Source organism: Epinephelus fuscoguttatus, linkage group LG17 (assembly GCF_011397635.1).
Source record: "Epinephelus fuscoguttatus linkage group LG17, E.fuscoguttatus.final_Chr_v1".
In the NCBI taxonomy this organism is placed as follows: domain Eukaryota; kingdom Metazoa; phylum Chordata; class Actinopteri; order Perciformes; family Serranidae; genus Epinephelus; species Epinephelus fuscoguttatus.
In genome coordinates, this window is record NC_064768.1 from 19964964 (window position 1) to 19984600 (window position 19637).

The window sequence follows — 19637 nt, forward strand, 5'->3', positions numbered from 1 at the left end:
AATCAAAACTTTAATCAGTTTGTCATGATTACTCTCCATGTATCTTCAGCAAAAAGGGAGGAACCAGCACATTTGCATAATTTCTCAATAGTCAATACAATTTTACAATTATTCCTCGATTAAGGAGCTTTTGCCGAGTTGAACCATACTGTGTGCGTGCGTGCGTGCGTCTGCCGGCGGTACGCAGAGGATGTAAAGAATCTTCAAGCGGCTTTACAGTGTATCTCGGCATAAATCACAGGGCTTATGGAAGAAAAGCAGAAGATCTGGCATTTGGGTTTGCAAGTTAAAGTGTGAGGCGAGGTGTCTTACTGCACAGAGACCGACGCTACATCTCCGCACCGCTCAGTGGTTGTAACTGGATGCCGAAGTGAGTGAGCATGTGTAAAGGAAGCATCTCAGAGGGTGAGTGTATTCAGGTGTAATTCCTCCCCATAGTTTCAGACCTATCATACAGACTGCTGGGAGAAACACTTTTTTCTTGTTTACAAAGACCACCCTCGTTTTTTACAGTCACAGGGGAGGAGGGTTACACACACAGTAAAACCTGTCCTGTACCACTGGCCATTAAACAGCCTTACTTGAGGAATTAAAAGTTTATTGCCTTGCTCAAGGGCACCTTGACGGTAAGTGTTGAAAGAGGGTGGGGTGTCTCTCTTTCAGGGGCTCACAAGCAATATTTCAACCCTGTCGCTTCGGCAAGTCAATGATAGTTGAGGTCAGGGGAGATTGTGGTTATGGTAAATAAACTGCAGTTAAAGGGGAGCTACGCCTGTTTTCAAAACTCATACATGATTTTCCTATGACAGTCTCCCAAATCCAAAAACTAGAGTGCTTAAATTTGTGATGTCATAAAGTATAAAGTCGCTCCACAGATAATGAACTGAGAAAAATGTTATAGAAACTGAGTGCACTTATATGGACAGGAATAACCTGTTCATAAGGCTTATCCCAGTTATGATCATATTCAGGATACTAAAAACACTAGTAACCCAGGTAACTGATTACTGCAGTGTATTTGTGCAGGTGTCGGTGATGTCTATAAAAACAAAGTGACAATGAGAGATGAGAGCAACAGCACATAATAAACACTACACTGTATATTTACAACCACTTGACAACTTAACTGTTAATTTCTGCACTGTTACTCCTACCTCATAGGACAGGGTGCAGTAGATGAAGATACGCAGCCACTTTCATTACCGTAAGCCAAAACTCTGTTTCTTCATTGCTCCAGAAGTGAGACAATTTTACTGCCGCCTTTGTTTGTGTTTCTGTTTGGTCACTTGGATGTAGCTGCACCAGTAGTCGGCGATGCTCAATAACTGAGATAAGGCGTATACATGCTAGCACTGTCAAAAATATCCATTTATCGATACATAACAATTTTGAATAAAAGTTGTCATTGTTATGTTGTAGCCTTGTTATTCATCTTCATCTTTTTAAAAAATGTTAATTTTATTCCTTCAATGTCAGTTTTTCTCATGGTATCAAAAACAGTTCAACTATCAATATATTTCAAAGTGCTGTATGAAAGTTAGAAATTCCAGTATCTTGACAACACTAATAGACGCAACACTATGCCACTTTCTTTCAGAGTACTCCAGCTAACATTTTCAGGTTTCTTATAAATCGGATGAAGTCTTATCTTGGTTGCTAAAATAGGGATATTATGTTAACATGGTCAAACACAAACACGATGCTCCAGAAACCCGATCATAAACGTGTTATTCATGTCCACACTCACTGAGCGCACCCAGGGGAATGTTCTGAGTATATGGGTATGTTTTCTGTTTCTGAGAACACTACAATAAGATAAAGCTCGTGTGGATATGAGAAAGAAAACAAACATTCTGTGGGCCAAAAAATCAGGCTCTTCATTGTCTGTGGAGCAGCTCCAGACTTAATATCCTTTGACATCACAAGTTTGAGACTTCTCTGGTTTCTGGCTTTAATAGAGAGTAGCTCATGTTCATGAATATTGATTGAACTTTATACCCCATTACATATTCTTAACTTAGGTGGTGTTCCCCTTTAAAGTATGGCTCAGGTAAGTCTACAAAAACACCCATGGTTCGTAAAAAGGTGAACATTAATTGCTGGTCTGTGACGAGACAAGTTACACAGCCATCCACCAGCTCCACATAAAGGGCGCACTGCTCTCTGCAATGGCACTTAGCACTGGAAACATAAACCCTGAGATGAGGAACGGTCAAGTATGCACATAATGCATTAAGAAAATGGGATTTTTTTTTTAAGGTAATATTGAGATATTTTCAGAAACTTCATACACACACCCAAACACAAACACACATAACGGTAAGCATGTCCTTTTAAATGAGTTGGATATTGTTATAATATTTTCTGCATCTGTACCAATCTAATTACTTTGATTTATTATTTTTTTTGTTATCTGTCTGTTTGTATTTAACAGAAATAAATCATTTGTATTTTTTAAAGGGATGAAAAACTAATAATAATACAAAAATCCAGGTGAAAATTGGGTTTTCAAAATGCCATTTGCAGCGCTAAATGAAGTAGTTCAAACAATCGTGTGTGTGTGTTGTTTTTTTTTTAACCTAATGCAAAACAAGCAGCTCGTGTGTTCACTGTGTGTCAAGAAATGTTATTGGTTCGACTGACTGATGGGAAGACTTTTAGGGGTTTTCACTTTAGTGGGTCATTCACAACCTCATCTCACATCAGAGACTTAACGGTGTGAATAAAAGGTCGCCAGAGAGTTGCGAAAGTCACACGGCAATTGTGAGAGTCGCCCGAGTCACAGCATGGTTAAAGGGACAGTTCATCCCCAAATCAAAAACACACATTCTTCCTCTTACCTGTAGTGCTACTTATCAATCTATATTGTTTTGGTGTGAGTTGCAGAGTGTTGGAGATATCAGCCGGAGAGATGTCTGCCTTCTCTGAAATATAATGGAACTAGATGGCACTCGGCTTGTGGTGTTCAAAGTGCCAAAAAAATACATTTGAAAAACTCAGTAGCAATGTCTCTTTCCAGAAATCATGACCTGGTTACTCACGATTAACCACAGACCTTGTTGTGAGCAGTTTCATGTAGGAACTATTTTCTGTCTACCAAACTACACTCACCATTTCTATCAATGTGCAGAAGACAGTGTTAATCTACTGCTAGCGCACCTAGCCCTCCTGAGCTAGATAACGTTACAGTTCTCATGCTGTCACAAGCACAAGCCTATTGTCTATGAGTAGATGCATGTAAACTTCTGATATAAAGAAAATAGTCCCTATTTGACCTTTATTTATTTGCGTTTTGAGCAGCACAAGCCAAGTGCCATCTAGTTCCATTAAATATATCTCTACGAACGATATCTCCAACACTCACCAACTCACGCCAAAACAGTGCCACAGCTAAGAGGAAAAATGTGTATTTTTGATTTGGGGGTGAACTGTCCCTTTAAGGGGTAAATGTGTAAATGTAGAAGCTAGACTTTCTGAATGATAAGAACAAAAAAAATCTATATTTTGTTATATTTGATCAAAAAAGTTTTACAATTTAGGAGTCAAAACAATATCAAACCTAATGTTAATAACACAAAAACTGTCTTGCTTCTTTATTTAACTCAAATTTTGCCCACTTTTAATTGCCTCATTAAAGCTGCTGCCAATGTGGGCTGTATCCTGTCACAAATATTATAATGTGCGCTCCGACTTATTTTCGGTGAAATGTTGTCTGACCTGAGATCGTTTCTGTGACACCTGGGTGAGTTTTTCCTGCGTCTGGAGAAAAGCTACCTGGTGAGTTAATCAACAACAACTTGAGGTCAGGCCACATGTTATTATCATGCAAAATTACCTATTTAGTAAGCACCAAACTCTGGCACCTAATGTTTAATATTACCCAGCATTCACTGGTGCTAACAGTGTCTTCTCTTTATACAAACTCAGTTTACTTTCAGTGACCTCCTCCGTCTCTTCGGAGGCCGTGAACACTGAGTGGAGGTTAGTGATTAAAGGTGTCATTCCGCCAGGTGACCTTGGGGGTCAAAAGAATTCTGGGTAAATTACCTCACACAAGGCCAGACCTATATCGAACGCCTCAGAATGAACCACAAGGTTGATTGAAAAATAGGTATTTGCATACAAGGCACCGAGCAGGGGGCTGGCAGAACAGCAAACCCTGGCTCTCCGCTCGGGCGGAGGTGGCGACGCTGGGAGGGAATGAGTCCTCATTAAGCAGAAAAGCATCATTTTCTGAAGCTTAGAGTGCTCTCTCCCTCTCTCTCTCTATATATACACACACACACAATGGGGCTGACACTAGTTTGAAAATATAACTGAAACCTAAATAACTAAAGAAACCTGTGCTGTGTGTTTAAAATGAACTGGGCTGTGCTCATAAATAATACATATGATGATAGATTGCTGATGAACTGTCTAATGAAGAGGAGGCGGAGGGGGGAGGGGAAGCTGGGTTTTTTTGCTGACGAACTGCAATTTATTTTTTTTTATAGATTTAAAAAACTGAGACCTCGCACACACAGCACGAGGCAGGAATGCTAATGTCCCTGGCATTTTTGAAACTGCTGTTATCTTCCTGGCACTGCACATTAGCTAGAGATATGGTTTCCCTGGCACTAATTTTCCCCCTATACAGCAGGCGCTGGAGGTTGGAATCAAAACTTAATGGAATCTCTAATTTGACCAAAAGTTCATTCCCGTTAGGGAAATTAAAGCCTGCTAATTAGGGATTACAACCTGTTTTATGATTTGTAAATGCCAAGTCAGAAGTTGTTGGAGATATTCGGAAATTGTGACAATGCTAGAGCAGTAAACTTTCTCTCAGCAGACAGGATTCGTGTTGACAGAAATGAGAACTGGGGAGCTTGATGTTCCAATTTACATTACTGCGGATCAAATGAAAAAAATAACTGCCAGAGATGTGAATTTGATTATCTACAGTCTCTCGTTTTTTCAATCACGACCCACAATGTTTTTAACGGCAGCCAGGGCCTCGCAGGGAATAAACCTCCTGGTATTAGACCAATTTCCACATGAGGAATCCATCTTTTGCAAACGCTGTGTGTCACACTTGCTTTTCGTAAACAACGACCTCAGGCTGTATATGTTATTCTCCTCACTACATCATTTAACTCTTAACAATGTGCTCAGCTGTGTCAGCCTGCCACCATACTGTATGCCTTATACTTCCTTTGCATCTCTGTCATTTGCTATATGAGGAATGCCATATTCATTTCCTGTGCTTCCTGCCTCTCTGACAGGCCCCGCTCCTGGCCCTGTCATTGACTGTCACCTGTGACACAGGCTTCCACGCGAGACAGCGTGTTTCTTCCTTGCATCATGTGGTAAATGAGCGTCACTTCTTCCTTTTCTTCTTATTCTTCTTCTTCCTCTCAGTTCCTTTCCTCTCACGCACGTGCACACACACCTGCAGCTTCCTCTCTTTTCCTTCTCGCTGTAGATCCTGCCGCTGACAGGTGCTGGGAGGGATTTCAGAGTCCTGACACAGCTGCAACTTGAAAATCGGTGAGTGCGTTTGAGTATGTGCATATAATACAGAAAGATAGACAGACAGACAGATAGATAGATAGATAGATAGATAGATAGATAGATAGATAGATAGAAACACAAGAAATGTTTGCTGTATCTAAATCAGCAAGTGGAGCAGGTGTTGCAGACCAGATCTCTACCTCCAGGCGAACTGATTTTGACAATGACGGAAAAACAAACAAGCCACTAATTCTAATAAGCATGTTTCACTGAGCCAAACACATGCTCCTAAACGCTGGACTAAAGGGGCAAAAAACAAATCCACCAAATGTGATTTTGTAGGCTTTCTCGGTTGTACTTCCCCCCCCCCTCCGTTGTTGTAGCTGTTACAATTTGTTTCCAGCAAACACAACTCATGGTAATGAATGTATGTGGGTAAAATTCTGCCATTGATGCAGTTCCTGATTCTGCAACACCCACGCCCCCCCCCCCCCCCCGGTTTTACAGCAGTGCCTCCAAGCTGCTTGTTCCGATACAATACGCATGAGCAGCAGAAGAAAGGTTGAGGTCTTTAAAGATACTCCACTTCCTGACACACCATTAATATTCCCCATACAGACTCTTCCTCTCCTCTAACATGCGAACACCCCCCCTCCTCCTCATCCTCCTCCCTTATCCCCACTTCCACTCCACTCTCTGCCTTACATCTCTGCACTGCCTCATATCTCCCTCCTCCATCTACCCTTTTTTTCCACGCTTCCCTCTCCCAACCTTCTTCCTCTTCCTTTTGGTTATTTTTTTGTCATAACTTTTTCTGCCACTTTCTCTTCCTCTTCCTCCAGGGAAGTGGCACAGAATCCCTTTAAGTGCTGCAAAAGCAAATCTATTTATCATAACCATCTATCTCTTACTGTACATATACTTTATGCTATACTGAAAGACACACTTATGTGGAGAAAAAGAACAGCACCGCTTCTCGCATGTGTACCTACACTGAACTAAGTGCATCTGCAGCGAGCGAAAGGTTTTCTAAATAATGATACAATGTGTGACTCACTCTCTCAATAGCAATACAGCAATAAATTAAAAGGGAGGTAAACGGGCGGTAGTGCCCACTCTCCTCCCACGCACGGCAATGCGGTTGAGCGAAGCGGTCTTTGGGGACTTCCCATTGACTCCACACAAGGTGAGAACGGAGCGGGAACAGAAGGCTGAGCAAAAACACTTCAAACGACACGGCAGGAAGACGGAGAGGGCTGCCGCTCTGCGAGGGGAATGCAACGAACAGAGAGGAAACACAGGCGTGAAGGAGGGACTGACCAAAGGAGACAGAGAGGGCCAAGACATGGAGACACTACTGTCACTCCGCTTTCACAGACAATCAATCAAACGAGTATGTATGCACGCACACAAATAGCCCAGACAGACATAAAAACATCTTAAGAGCCACCTAAGAAGCCAGACACACACACACACACACACACACACACACACACACACACACACACACACACACACACACACACAGAGTGAGAGAGCTCAGCAGGACATTGATATTCTATACACCCACACACAGCATGGTGAGGATCTGGACTCGTCTCTGTGTGTCTCCCAGTTTTACACACTATACACTGGTCTAGACAGTCCCATGCAGCATTACACAGGTTGCTACCATCAGAAAAAAAACATGATGTAAGCCAGTTCCTGACACATACTGTATACACAAAGATGTCATGTTAGAAATGTGGCTATTATGGCCATGGGAACACCACACACAGATGTACATAGCCCAGAGCAACCAAAAAGCAGCTGAACCAACCAAATAAATACCTTAACAAACAAAGTGTTGCAGCAGATTGGTACATAGCCAGAGGAGAATTTGCACAGTTTTAACAAGGGAGTACGGTGAACAGGACCACTGACTCTGCTATACATTCCCTCTATAATCTAGTCATTAATAGTGAAGCATTCAAAATGTAGTGATAACAAGCAGGGCGCCAACCCCTCCTCAAATCACCTCCCCCCTCAGCTGTAACAAATGCAAATAACAGACCGCACTGTAGGGCTGTTCCTCTTACCAACACTGATCCAGAGAGAGGAGGCAGGGGAAAGGAGGGGAAGGGAACACCCCCCCATTGATGGAGGAAGCCAGTAGTGCGAGATGAGTCACGTATTGTCCATATAAATCAATGGGTGAGAACACCAGGAAGGGAAAAAATAACGCACGTGTGTGAGTAGGGAGACATGATTATGCATGTGCCGTAGCTCATGTATTAACCATAACTGAATTTACACATCAAGGCAGCAAATGAATTCCAAATAGATTTTTGATGCCGACCAACACGAGACCTGATTAAATGATGAGGTTGAAGATATGGACGGAAAGAAAGGAGTGTGCCGCCGCTGACAGAGCTGTACTCTGATCCACTGACTTTGTATTAAATATTCAGAGTTTGAGCGTGCCATTGCGACAATTTAAAACATTAAATGTCACGTCGCTACAACTTTGCTGCGCTTAATTGTCCCCCATAAAATCAAGGGCAGAATCAAAGCTGGTAGCAGGCTTCTCATTTTTTAGATTTTATACGCTGTATTAACATTTATTTTGTGAGTTAGCTGAACTACAATTAACCTCTTCGATGTTACCTAGTGAGCATGCATGCTATGCAAGTGTTGGGAGAGAAATGCTGTTCAGTAATGTGTTGTTTTCATGTTCAAAAAGTTACCTTTTATTGCTGTGGAGGAATGCAGTGTTTTCCACAGAATTAGAGTCTACATGTGGTTAGTCACTCCGTTCTCTCATGCTGTGTCCCCCTTTTTAAATTCAGAGGTTTTAAACAGTGCAGAAGGAACTCTTCAGGGGTTCTTGTTTTCCTCAGCAGCAGTGTGTGGTGTTTTAATTCGGGGGGGTGGATAATTGATCAGTCAATCCAATGAGCGCTGATCAGATCAGACTGATGGATGAGAGGAGCAGCTGCTGCAGAGGCAAGTGAATGCAAACTGTTAGACCCCACACGATGAACAGTTAAGTTTCATTTTCACCACAACTTGCATTCTGCTGCTCCATCTGTGCCGAGAGTACGCCCTGTGCTCTGAGAGTGTGGTGCAATGAATAACAGTGTGTGTATATATACTATTTTCTGCTCCTTTGAAGGTCACGGAGACTAAAATGTAACACCAAAATGTTGGCTGTCTTCACCTGCACTCATCTACTATGTTAAAGCACCTGGAAGTCACTACCTTTTTTCGGTGAGAGTCATATTACAATTTTATAGTATCAAGAGTAAAAAAGTGGTCTGTGGACTAAATTAATTATAACACAGTGTCAGATAGAGATGTTAGGAATGTGTTATATGAATACAGCTACATTCTGTCTGTGATGGGTGATGGTAGCTAGCTTACATAATTTCTAGGGCTGTACCCGACTCAGAATTACACCAGTCTAATCAGATTTGGCAGTTTAGTACATATATTTCACTATGGTTCCTTTTTTCCACATAGAGTTTGAGAGTTTTAACAGGGTTCATTGGGACGTTCAGTGTGACAGTGACATTCACATAATGTAGTAAACAAGCTAACTACGCTAACATTGGGTCAAAAATATGCAACACTAGATATCAAACAAAAGCCAGAGACTTTATTGTATTAAGTTGCTGTGAGCTGTACATTTACCATGTCTAAGCAGAAGAAAATTACGTGAAAGCCTCCCCTCCCCTGGGCAGTTGCCTGTACCAAAGAGCAGCGTTAAATTTAAGAGCACTCACTCTGCAGCAAAATCAGGCGACTGAAACGCCCCCAGAATTACACTGCAAACCAATGGCCGAAAAAAAAAAAAAAAATACTACCAAACTTGAGGCAATCTCAGTCGACTGAAATGTCTCCAACTGATGATTCGAATCTTTTAGGGGGGCATCCCTAATAATTAGATCGCAAAGTTGGGTCAAATGTGGGCGTTGGTTGGTTGGTATTTTGTGGAGATGTAAAATTAAAAGATGTAACTGCAACTGCATTTTGAGAAATTAAAACTATTTTAAAATCTTTAATACATTTTGTATGACTATTTTGAATGGTCAGTGACAAAAGTTCTGACATTAATGCTGAGAAATTGCTTTTAAAAATGGACAGATATTCTACTACATGTTCATGTTTTCTGGTTCTTGTTTGAATTGAATTTGAAATGTTCAAACTGTTTCGGTTGGTTGCTTCATATTTTTTTTTATAGAATTTTAAAATTGTGCCAGCCAACTCCCTGATGGAGCTAGTTGGCACAAAAGCACAACATAACTTTAGTTACAATTCAACTAATTTTAGAAAACATTTGTGTCCATTAAAACATATTTATCATAGCTGAGATTTCAACCTTTTATATGCTGTTAGTTAAAATGTTCTAGTGTAAATAATGCCAGCGAAATACAGCAAAGAGTAAAAAGTGTGCCAATCAACCCCGGTCTCCTCTAATTTAAGTACATGACATGAATATTTTAATCTCCTTAATTTTGATCTCTGGACATTCAGAGCTGAACAGCAGCTTGTTCTGTCAGTCTGTAAAAATATAATGATAGCTAATGTGAGGTTAGCTTAGCATGACAAGGGGAATGAGAGCAGGACAAATTTAGATAATATCTGATATCTTCTTTTTATAATCAGATGTGACTTACCAGTGAATTAATGAATCATGATGAGAGAGTCATTTTAGGAATCATTCATTAATTTTCATGCATGTGATTTTACAATTTCTCAATTTGTTTGTGTGATTAAAAAAATAGTCGGATATAACGTGTGACAAAAATTCACTGCATAATGACATGTGTCCCCAGGTTATACTCTACAGTTTACAACAATAGGTACCCTTGCTGTAATTCACATCTGGGTGCAGCTATACCTCACAAGGCAGCAGTGTTTAACTATCTACAAATGTAAAACCTGAGCAGCACAGCCCTCCAGCTTCTTCACAGAATATAACTTCCATTTTTTTCACCAGTAGGTCATCCATTTCACTTACATCACACTTTCAAGCTCTAAAGACTTTGCTATCATATTTGTAATAGAACAGTTTCGCTTGAAGATGTACTGATTTAACTGTTCCCACTAACAATATAAGAGGGATACATTAAGCCACTGGAGGTGGTGGCTGCTGCTGCTGAGGGGTCAAATTACCTTTAGTCATTCTAGATGCACAGAGCACTAGAGAGAGATTTCAATTTTCTTCAAATATTCTCATTACAGAGACGCCTGCCAAAGGGTCTCAGACCTTCATATAATTACATCCTCAAAAGGAAAAATCTCAATTATAACAGAATACCTAATTATTACGCTGCCCATATTCCAAATTGCCCTCGCATGAAAGGAAAACTGGAGCCGTATCATCCACTAAGCTGTGAGGACAGTTTCCACTTCTCGTAACACCGCTGTTGTTAAGCACCCAAGAGCATTAGAGGGAAGACCTGTCACGGCTCAAGACCTGAAGGGAATGAACAGAGAACAAGATATGACAGAGCACAAACCTGTGTCCTCACTTGCTGCTTTTTTTATGAAGGGACACTGATAACTCTGAGGGCGCTGGTCGGTGCAAAATACCACCCCAATTGCCATACCTCAGAAGAGGCCTTCTGCTTCAATAACAAAACAAATTATTTTGACCAACTGCTGCGGCTGCCATATCGTTTTCCAGGCCATGTAGCGTAACAAGGCCCATTTCCCAAATAATCAAACTCCAGCCAGTGACCATCCACCTATCAACAGCTTTGATCTTTTTCCTACATGGCAGCCATTTCCATCATAGCAGCAATGTAATTTCCCAGTGGGTAACGGGCACTGCGGTGCAGACTCCCAGTGTAATGTACTGTGGAGCTACCATTCGGAAGTTGGAAAGCCCTCTTTGTAGAAAGCATTTGCATTCAAATCATTGAGTCTGAAATTGGTTCTACCTGGCTGGGATCAGGACTATCTCCTGTGGGTTCCCACTGCCAGTTAAGTGCAGTTTTTATAACCTTGGAGCGCAAGGAATGCTAATCGCTTTTGATGGCGTATGAAGGGCCTAACCATGTTTTTCTTTGGACTCCTCCTCAAGAAGTAGAACCGCCATCACATGGGTTAACTCTAGATGAGTCCCATGGCACTTTCCCATCAGAGCCCATGAACAGGCTATAATGGCCCACCAAACCTGTCAATTCCCCATAATAATGAAGCTTGGGGTACCTCGGGCCTCTAGAGGGACCAGAGGGGATAAAGAAGTGGAAACACCAAGATGGGAGAATTTATTGTGACAGAGTACTCAAAGTTTTCACAATTTCCCTTCGGTTCACATCCATTAAATTCCAGGTTGATTAAGTGGCCCCTCCTGAGGTTTTATCTGCATCCCCACCCATCTTTTAATTTGACTCACGTTCGCTGCACTGTAGAGTCAAATTAGTGTTTACCGAGAGCAACAGCCCTTTGAATGAACATTAATACCTTTGTGCTCTTTTCTTTTGTTTTTGCAATTATTTCCCCATATAATGCCTTTTTAAGTGTAGAGAATTCTTAACAACGCACCGCAAATGTTTACAACAAATCTTCAGTGACGGGATGCACTATTTTTATCACTATTTTTTTTAGCACTATTTAGCAGTAACATCTGGGGGAGAGTCACGTTGAATGTAATGCGTTACAGTTGTAACACCACTGTTTTCTTCTGCTACGTAAAGGTGATCATGACACCATCTTGTCAGCATGTGGCCGGTACGTTGGTAAACATCCTTGAGAAAGGATTGGTCCACTTGGCAGGAATCAGCAACTGGAAAACCAGTTTGGCCTTAAACTAAGTAAAAAAAATCATATCCTAGGCTATTTTTCAAATATAAAGTTTATCTGTATGTGATGGAGCTAAAATCCACATGGTTGTTTTCATGTGTCTCTCAGTTAACATGGTTTTCAAATGTCACAAATGCTAGTTCTGGTCTGTGAGGAACACCAAAGCATGGGTGTAGAGCCTTATATGGACTGTTTTCCTTATACTGCTCCTGCCCACTCCCACTGGATTTCCGACCAACACCGTTCCGCTCCCACATAGTGTGTTATCCATTCCCAGCCACCCTGCAGAGTGTGTGTCAGCTCCCACCCGCACTTGCAAACATTCTGATCATACATGCCCCCACAACAGAATGATTATCAATAAAGTCTTCTCCTGTTCTGCTGGGAAAACATGTTATTTCACTGTGGTATTATAAAAGCTATGCATAACTGTCAGTCATAAGTCATGAAATTATGTTCTAGTGCATAATTACATTCATAATTACAGTTATTCTGGTGTCTCTGGGATGCAGTGTTATTGTTATTATCTGCAGTATTCCTGAGAAATTCCTCAGAATGTCCGATTTACATTGCTTTTCTTTTGTATTGTAATGTCTTGCTTTTATCTTCTTTTCCACTTCACCTGGTGACATCTCCGTCCTTCACATTAATTAATCCCAGGCACTCACACATTTTTTGTTTTTTTTTTGACTGCCCGCTCCCACCCGCGGCAAAGATAACACCACCTGTGCAAGATTTGTGTTGGATCCCAATCCCAATGCAGTCCTCTAGTCCTGGGTGCAAGCAGCAGTTTATTTGTAACACGTGCAACATTTGTAACTGAATACTTCACTTGTGTAATTATAATTTGAATTTATTGTGAATAATTAGAACTTGTTTGTTTTTGCCAATAAAGCTGTCAAATGTAAGTGGACTGTGTGAGACTGTAAAGCTTGGTGACTTGGAGTGATACTGCGCTTTTGACCCTTCAGGGTTCGATGCACAAATAAACACATGCATCCCCAAATACATGTACTCTGTGTTCAGTCAGAGGTCACTCATTGTATCATAAATCAGGTTGTAAAGTATTTTTATATCTTCCATTAATCAAATTTGCTATGTAGGTGTAATCAGTGTACTTGTCAACAAGGATGGAAGCAAATGCGCCGACCGGTACACCTTAAGTTTTAATATTATAATTATATTTTGTACATTATCTGCTCACATCCTTGATATGAAATCAATGTAGAAACACTGGCTTAACTGATATATTGTTGATTTACCACAAAAACTATTTGTTTCATGCTGTTTTTTAGTTGTGTTATAACCATACTCACGCTGTGAAACACTCGCATGCACTTCATTTGTGACATCGAACAGCATCCACTCTCGGTTTAATTCCCTTCTCTATCAAAAAAGCGTCATTTGGTTTTTGATGGCAGACATGTAGGTTGTTTGCCTGAAAATATTACACATGTAGGTGAACAAGATCTCTGGGAAATAGAATAAACAGTGAAAAATGTTTCAATTAAGTTGACTCTCACCTACTGTACACTGACGTTCTCACCTAACCTTTGAATCTGTGACACAGGCAGAATCTAAATGTATGCTCTCATGAAAACCTTTCATTTTTATCTTGCGGAGGAATAACTTACAGTTTAAGTCACACAGACGTATTCCAAAACATCTTTTTGTTTTATCTGTGCCCAGCCTCATGTTTTTTTAACCTTTGCCTTCTCTGAAGCAACCACTGCTGCTACACCAAGACCTTGTTTAGTGTAGATATAGTTAAGGCCTCCATGGAGCATGAACCCCGGAGCAATGACTGACAAGCCCGTAATAATCAATTCTCAAGCATGCTGTTCCAAGGCGATACTTCATCTGAGCTTCCCGAGCTGAGCTTCGAATGCTTCATGGAAATTTACCGACACCATGAAATCCAATTAAAAATGCATTTGGACATTGATCACCTGATGCACCCAGATTGATTGCCGCTCAGAAAGCAACCTTGTAGTGTTTTTGTTCGGCCAGGGCCCATTCACCTCTCCATACCATATAAATGTATTGATCCGCACACCCACTCTTGGATCCATACGAACCATAAAACATCCTTTCAGTGTTTCTCCATCCATTTACGTGACTCACTGCAGATTCCTATGAGCTAAAAATGGCCATCATACTGCTTAGCAGACCAATAAGCTTTGAGACGCCACTGCAGATCTACAGCATAATGAAACCAGGTGATAATGTCAAGTTAACTATCCATTTAAAGGCGCTGCTCATCAAACTAATCTTCTGGATGTCTGAGCCTGATAAAGAATATAAAGCATTCAAATGTTCACAAACAACTTGAATAGTTGGAGGGAGGAACACTTCATCACAGATGGAGAGACATGTTTAATTCAAAAACGTATAAAAGGTCAATTTGCACTTTTCAATCAGTGGTATTCACACATTCTCATTTAACACAACTGCAACCAGGGAAAAAACGACACGCTATCTAACGCTGTTTGTGTGGTACAATGAGTGTGAGAGAATAAATTGAATGCCAGTGAATAAGACGCATTTGTATGCAAAATTGCCGAGACAGCCCAGAGACAGAGCTGCGGGCAGACGGACGTGCATGTAATCAGGTATCAAATCAGCTCATCTCCTGTATGCTCTGTCTGCGCCGTGTTGAGGGTGGAGGGGCAGGTGAATGGTGGGCGCTATTGTCTCTGAGCATCGGTCCACATGAATGACCCAGCCTGTGTCCACATTAGCACGGATCAACTCCCGTGGGTATCATCTCGTCAGAAAACAGCAGCTACAACACATTCGGCCAAATAACCTAACTTCCATATCCGGTAAAAGCCGCACTTTCTCTCAACCTTCTGACTTTCGGCCAACTCAATCAATCTTTCCCTTCACTTTTCTTCCTCTGAAAGACTGCTCCACTTTCCACCTTTCCAGCATGTTCTCCTTCCAATCTCTCCATTACGCCCACCTCTTCCCTGCAGTAATATTCTTCACACTTTGCATCCGTCTCTCTCCCTCCATCTATTTTCTGATTTCTCCTTCTCCATCACCTTCTCCATCACTCACTCCCTCTTCATTTCTCAGTACAATTCCCTTTACTGCAACTAAATATCTACAAACCTTACCCTGTAGGGTGTCAGGGTTCTCCCCTGCCCCGCAGGGAACCACCTCCAACTCTAGCTCAGTCTGCACACACCCACACAGACCGACCTGCCGGTTAATGAGCCTGTTGAGTAAGACGGCACCTCGACTCAACATTGATCACCGGGCCTCTGTACCTTGAACTCTCCGGGAGGCTATTTGTCAAGGTGATAATTTATTTTGTAGCACAGATATGGTGTGCCGGGGATTGGGTTGTTTTTTCTTCATGTGGTCTAGGGGCCTGACAGACACCATTTCAGGTCCAAATCAGGGCCATAATGTGTAGCATGAAACACGCAGGGCTGTAACTCACCGCGGATCAGCCACAAACAGCGAAAGAAGACTTTCATCTTGCTGAGCAGGCAAGGGAATGGCGATTTAGCAAAGAGACGTGTGGCACATTTTCAAACTCAATTCCCTGCTATTCCTTCCCACGCCCGTGCAAAGGCTTTTAACTCCGGTGTCCTGCTAAGTTGTAAGCATCAGTAGACACACTGTGTGACTTATGGAAGGAGTGGGAGAGTGAATGAGAGCTGTGCTGTTGTTTTGATCACGCTGACATGGGGTGCCCAATTATGGAGATGCGGCCTGTCTAACCAGCGAGGCCACACACCTGATGGGAGGAGGTGGCAGGAGCATGGGACGCTGCTTGTGGGTAGGCGAGGCTACCGCAGTGCACCGCTGCTCCTGCGTGCTCTCAAGATGTTCCACATCTCCCCCCTCTAATTGGCAGATGGCCTCAGATGCGAGATGATTTAATGGCCTGCGTGTGTGTTTTTTCCTGCCTCAGTCAGCCATTAGCAGGGACATCTGTAACGAGTTGGCCAGGCACACTGCTGAGAGCGGAAGCTGAGAGCAACACTTTCTAATGGGGGGTAGTGCGATCGTGACGGACTTAGGCGGTAATCAAAGCACTCTGAGTTATTTCTTTGGGTTATGATAATCGAGACATCTCGCTTTGAATTGTCTGAGGCTTAGGAAAAAGCTTTATTAAACTGTCTGATGTTGTTGACCTCAGAAAAGCTGCAAAGAATCAAACAGCACAGTAGCACAGTATTACTGTGTGGCAATCCCCTTTTGACTTTCAATACACTGGAACAAGACATTTCTAGCTGCGCGTTATCATAAAAAGCCATTTTCATGGCTTTGGCACAAACAGCTTGGCTTCCAAGTGATCCCATTTCTTGCAGCTGGGCCGTAACCATCTGCGCTGAATGCTGCGCTCAAGGGTAAAACATTAAGGCCCCAACCAGAGTTTGGCCCTAAAGGCCTCTGGTTTCTGGCTCTCTGTCACCGCCTTCATTTCTTACAGCTCCCTCCTGAGTTTGTCTCTATAACCAGATCTGGATGAAGGAAGGGGCTGAACAAGTGAGGCCCTCTGTTGGTTCTCTATGTAGACAGAGTTGTGGAGAAGTGGCCACGAGCCTAAGGCCTTTTAAAGCTTGATGGCCATCAGTATTCTTGCCATAGCCTCTGAGGATTTGTCTGCTACCTGCAAACTGGGTCAATTTTTGCATTATTTTAGAGATTTGTATCTCACTGTGGAGAAAGGAAAGGTTTTGCACACGCAGGCATGTAGACCCACACCTGCACTTTGTCTCCCTCTGTTTCCCTCCCTCCCCACCTCTTTTACACACACACAGTTTTCTGAATTCATTAATATGAGCACATATTTGTCACTTTAACACATAAATGTCAATTTAAAGCTGCAAAATGTGCTAACACTGTAATGAATGGCTACGCTGAGCAACCTTAACCACACTGTGAAAATAATTCTAGCCTAAGCACACAGCGAATAAGACTAATTAAAATTGATAGATAGGACTAATACTGATTATGACACTCAAAAACCTGTGCACTTTAACAGAGCTTAAACGCGAGTATCAGTTAATATACCACTTCTCTATTCATGCCACACTAACGGGATTAGCTACAGTCATAAATCTAAAATAGTTCTGAATGTGACTCTGCCATTCACATATTAACATTAATGAGGAAAGTGACAGCGCTGCGGCAGCACCTTGACTGTTCCCATCAGGTTTTATAGCAGTTTCTGACTGGAGGAAAACCTTCGAATATTTCAATTACCCCCACATCCACATACATTCAAATGACTTTCATACAATTTCTAATTCTAATCATCTACTGTATGTGTGTACTCTCAGCTGAGAGCCCGGGAGGTGAATGAGGGACCAGGAGCAGATGGGGGGGCGGTAATGAGATGCAGAAAAAAGGGAATTGAGGGGGACAGGCCGGCTGGTGAGACACAGCAGAAAAAAAAAATAAGAGAGGGAAGAAAATAACCAAGTATGAGATACAGAGAGGCGATAGGAGAGACCCGTGTCTGAGGTGCATACAAATGGACAGTGGAGGAACACAGATAGAGGCGGGGGGAGGAGGAGAGGGGGGCAAAGAGGGAGGTTGTGTGAGGAGAGGAGATAAAAGAATGTGAGAAAGATGGATTCACTGTTGGCTAATGAGAAGACAAAGGCAGTGGGATCCACATCGATCTCTGCCCCACAGCAAGCTGGCTTTATAGCTCACAGGTAGAGAGAGATAGGAGAGCCTGGGGAAGCTTACCTGAGGTAAGCAGCCTGACTGTTGTAGGAGGAATCCGAGTCCAAGGATAGGCTCAGATGTGTGTGTATGTGTGTGTGAACACATTGTGTGTTTGTGTTGCATACTTATTCATAGTGTGCATACATGCTGGAGCAGATTTATGGAAGTTTGAGCTGTGTGTGTGAATTATGTATTTGTGCTGCATTTTTTTGGGCAGGTGAGGTGATGGACGAAGTGAAAGCAGGGCAAATGAATAGATGACTGCTTCAGTGAGTCATTATTGTGAAGCAGAAGATGGACTAAATGTGAGATAGAAATCAAATATTTATACAGTAAGCACTCTGCATGCAGGGCGGAGAGAAGGAGCAGTGTAGAAACACTTTCCCTGTGGAGATGCATCGGTGTGCTCTGATTAAATGATGAAATTCAGAAAAAGAAAAATTATTATAGACATGAAAAGAAGCAAAAAATTGAATGAGACAGTTGCTGCCTCCTACAATCAGGTGAATGGATTAAAACTGGGGACATCACTGGCTCTCTGTGGTGTATCAAGGTCTTGCTGCTGTAAACAAAAGAAACACGTCGCTGCAGAGGGTGACCAGCTCACCGCTGTCTCAACTTATCAGCACAGGTGCGCATCAACAAAGAGGAACACAAGTTAATTTGCTGTTACGGCTGCAGGGAGCCACTTACTGTAGGTTAGAGCTGTTCCAGTACACCGCATGCCGGTCGCTGGCTCTCGACAGGTGCAAGTTTGTAAGCGCCAGCGTGATGAGGCTGAGAGAAAACGTTGCGAGAGCCATAATCCCTCCGGTGCTCGTCCAGCCCTGGTTCCCCTCTCTCTGCCTTCTGCGTCCCCGCTCCTTCTCCTTCTGTCCCAGGCGACGTGTCTCTCACAACATCCCAGCGGTCAAAAAACACCTTGTCAAGTTTCCAGTTACCTTAACAGCGGGTTCTATCAGGGTGACTTCTGAGTGGTTACGTGTTCTTCAACTCAAATCCCATTGCGACGAGACCCATTTGGACATCTTCACTTGTGCCAAATCTACTTCTTTCTCATACCGGGCTGCGCACTTTCAGGTCACTCCGTGTTTTGTTTGTCAGTTCTGCTTTCATAAGAGAGGACCAGCACAGGTGATGATAAGGCAATGAGCACATTCACACACTGACAGCTGAGGTCGGTGTTTACTGTTCTTTGTGCAGCTTTGGAGCCGCTGGATCTCCGTTGAAGGGTTTGTGTACCTTGCGCTCCTCTCAGCAGCAGCAGCAGCAGCAGCCACACGCTGCGCACACAACGCTACAAACCCGCCCTCTGATGGCCGAGATGCGCTCACATGTCCATCTATGCTGCTGCCCCGCCCCCTCCAAAAGTGCACCGTGTGTGTGCCTGTGTGTGTACATCAATGTGTCGAGAAAATGTTATCCTCTCAATTAAAGCAGATATATATGTTTTGACTGGACATAATAAAGGATCCATCGTATTTCAAGGTTAGATTTTAGGTTTAAGATTAAGACACTGATTATGTTTAGGTAAGGATAAAAATGAGTGTGATGTAAAGGTGAGATTTACGAGTATAGTAACTTTCATAAACCATAAAAATATTCATAAACAGCACATGTAACATGTAAAGAGACATTTCAATCTGTAAGTACAGCGT

General features: G+C 42.3%; 1 protein-coding gene across 1 annotated transcript in view; it reads right to left on the reverse strand.

Moving 5' to 3' along the window:
• Positions 1-19278, reverse strand: part of efna3a (ephrin-A3a) — an 86522-nt gene extending 67244 nt beyond the window's left edge. Inside the window, exon 1 of the mRNA XM_049603251.1 lies at positions 18673-19278. Within this exon, the coding sequence (XP_049459208.1) occupies positions 18673-18782 (110 nt within the window). The 5' untranslated portion in view covers positions 18783-19278. The remainder of the gene's footprint in view (positions 1-18672) is intronic.
• Positions 19279-19637: the final 359 nt, after the last annotated feature.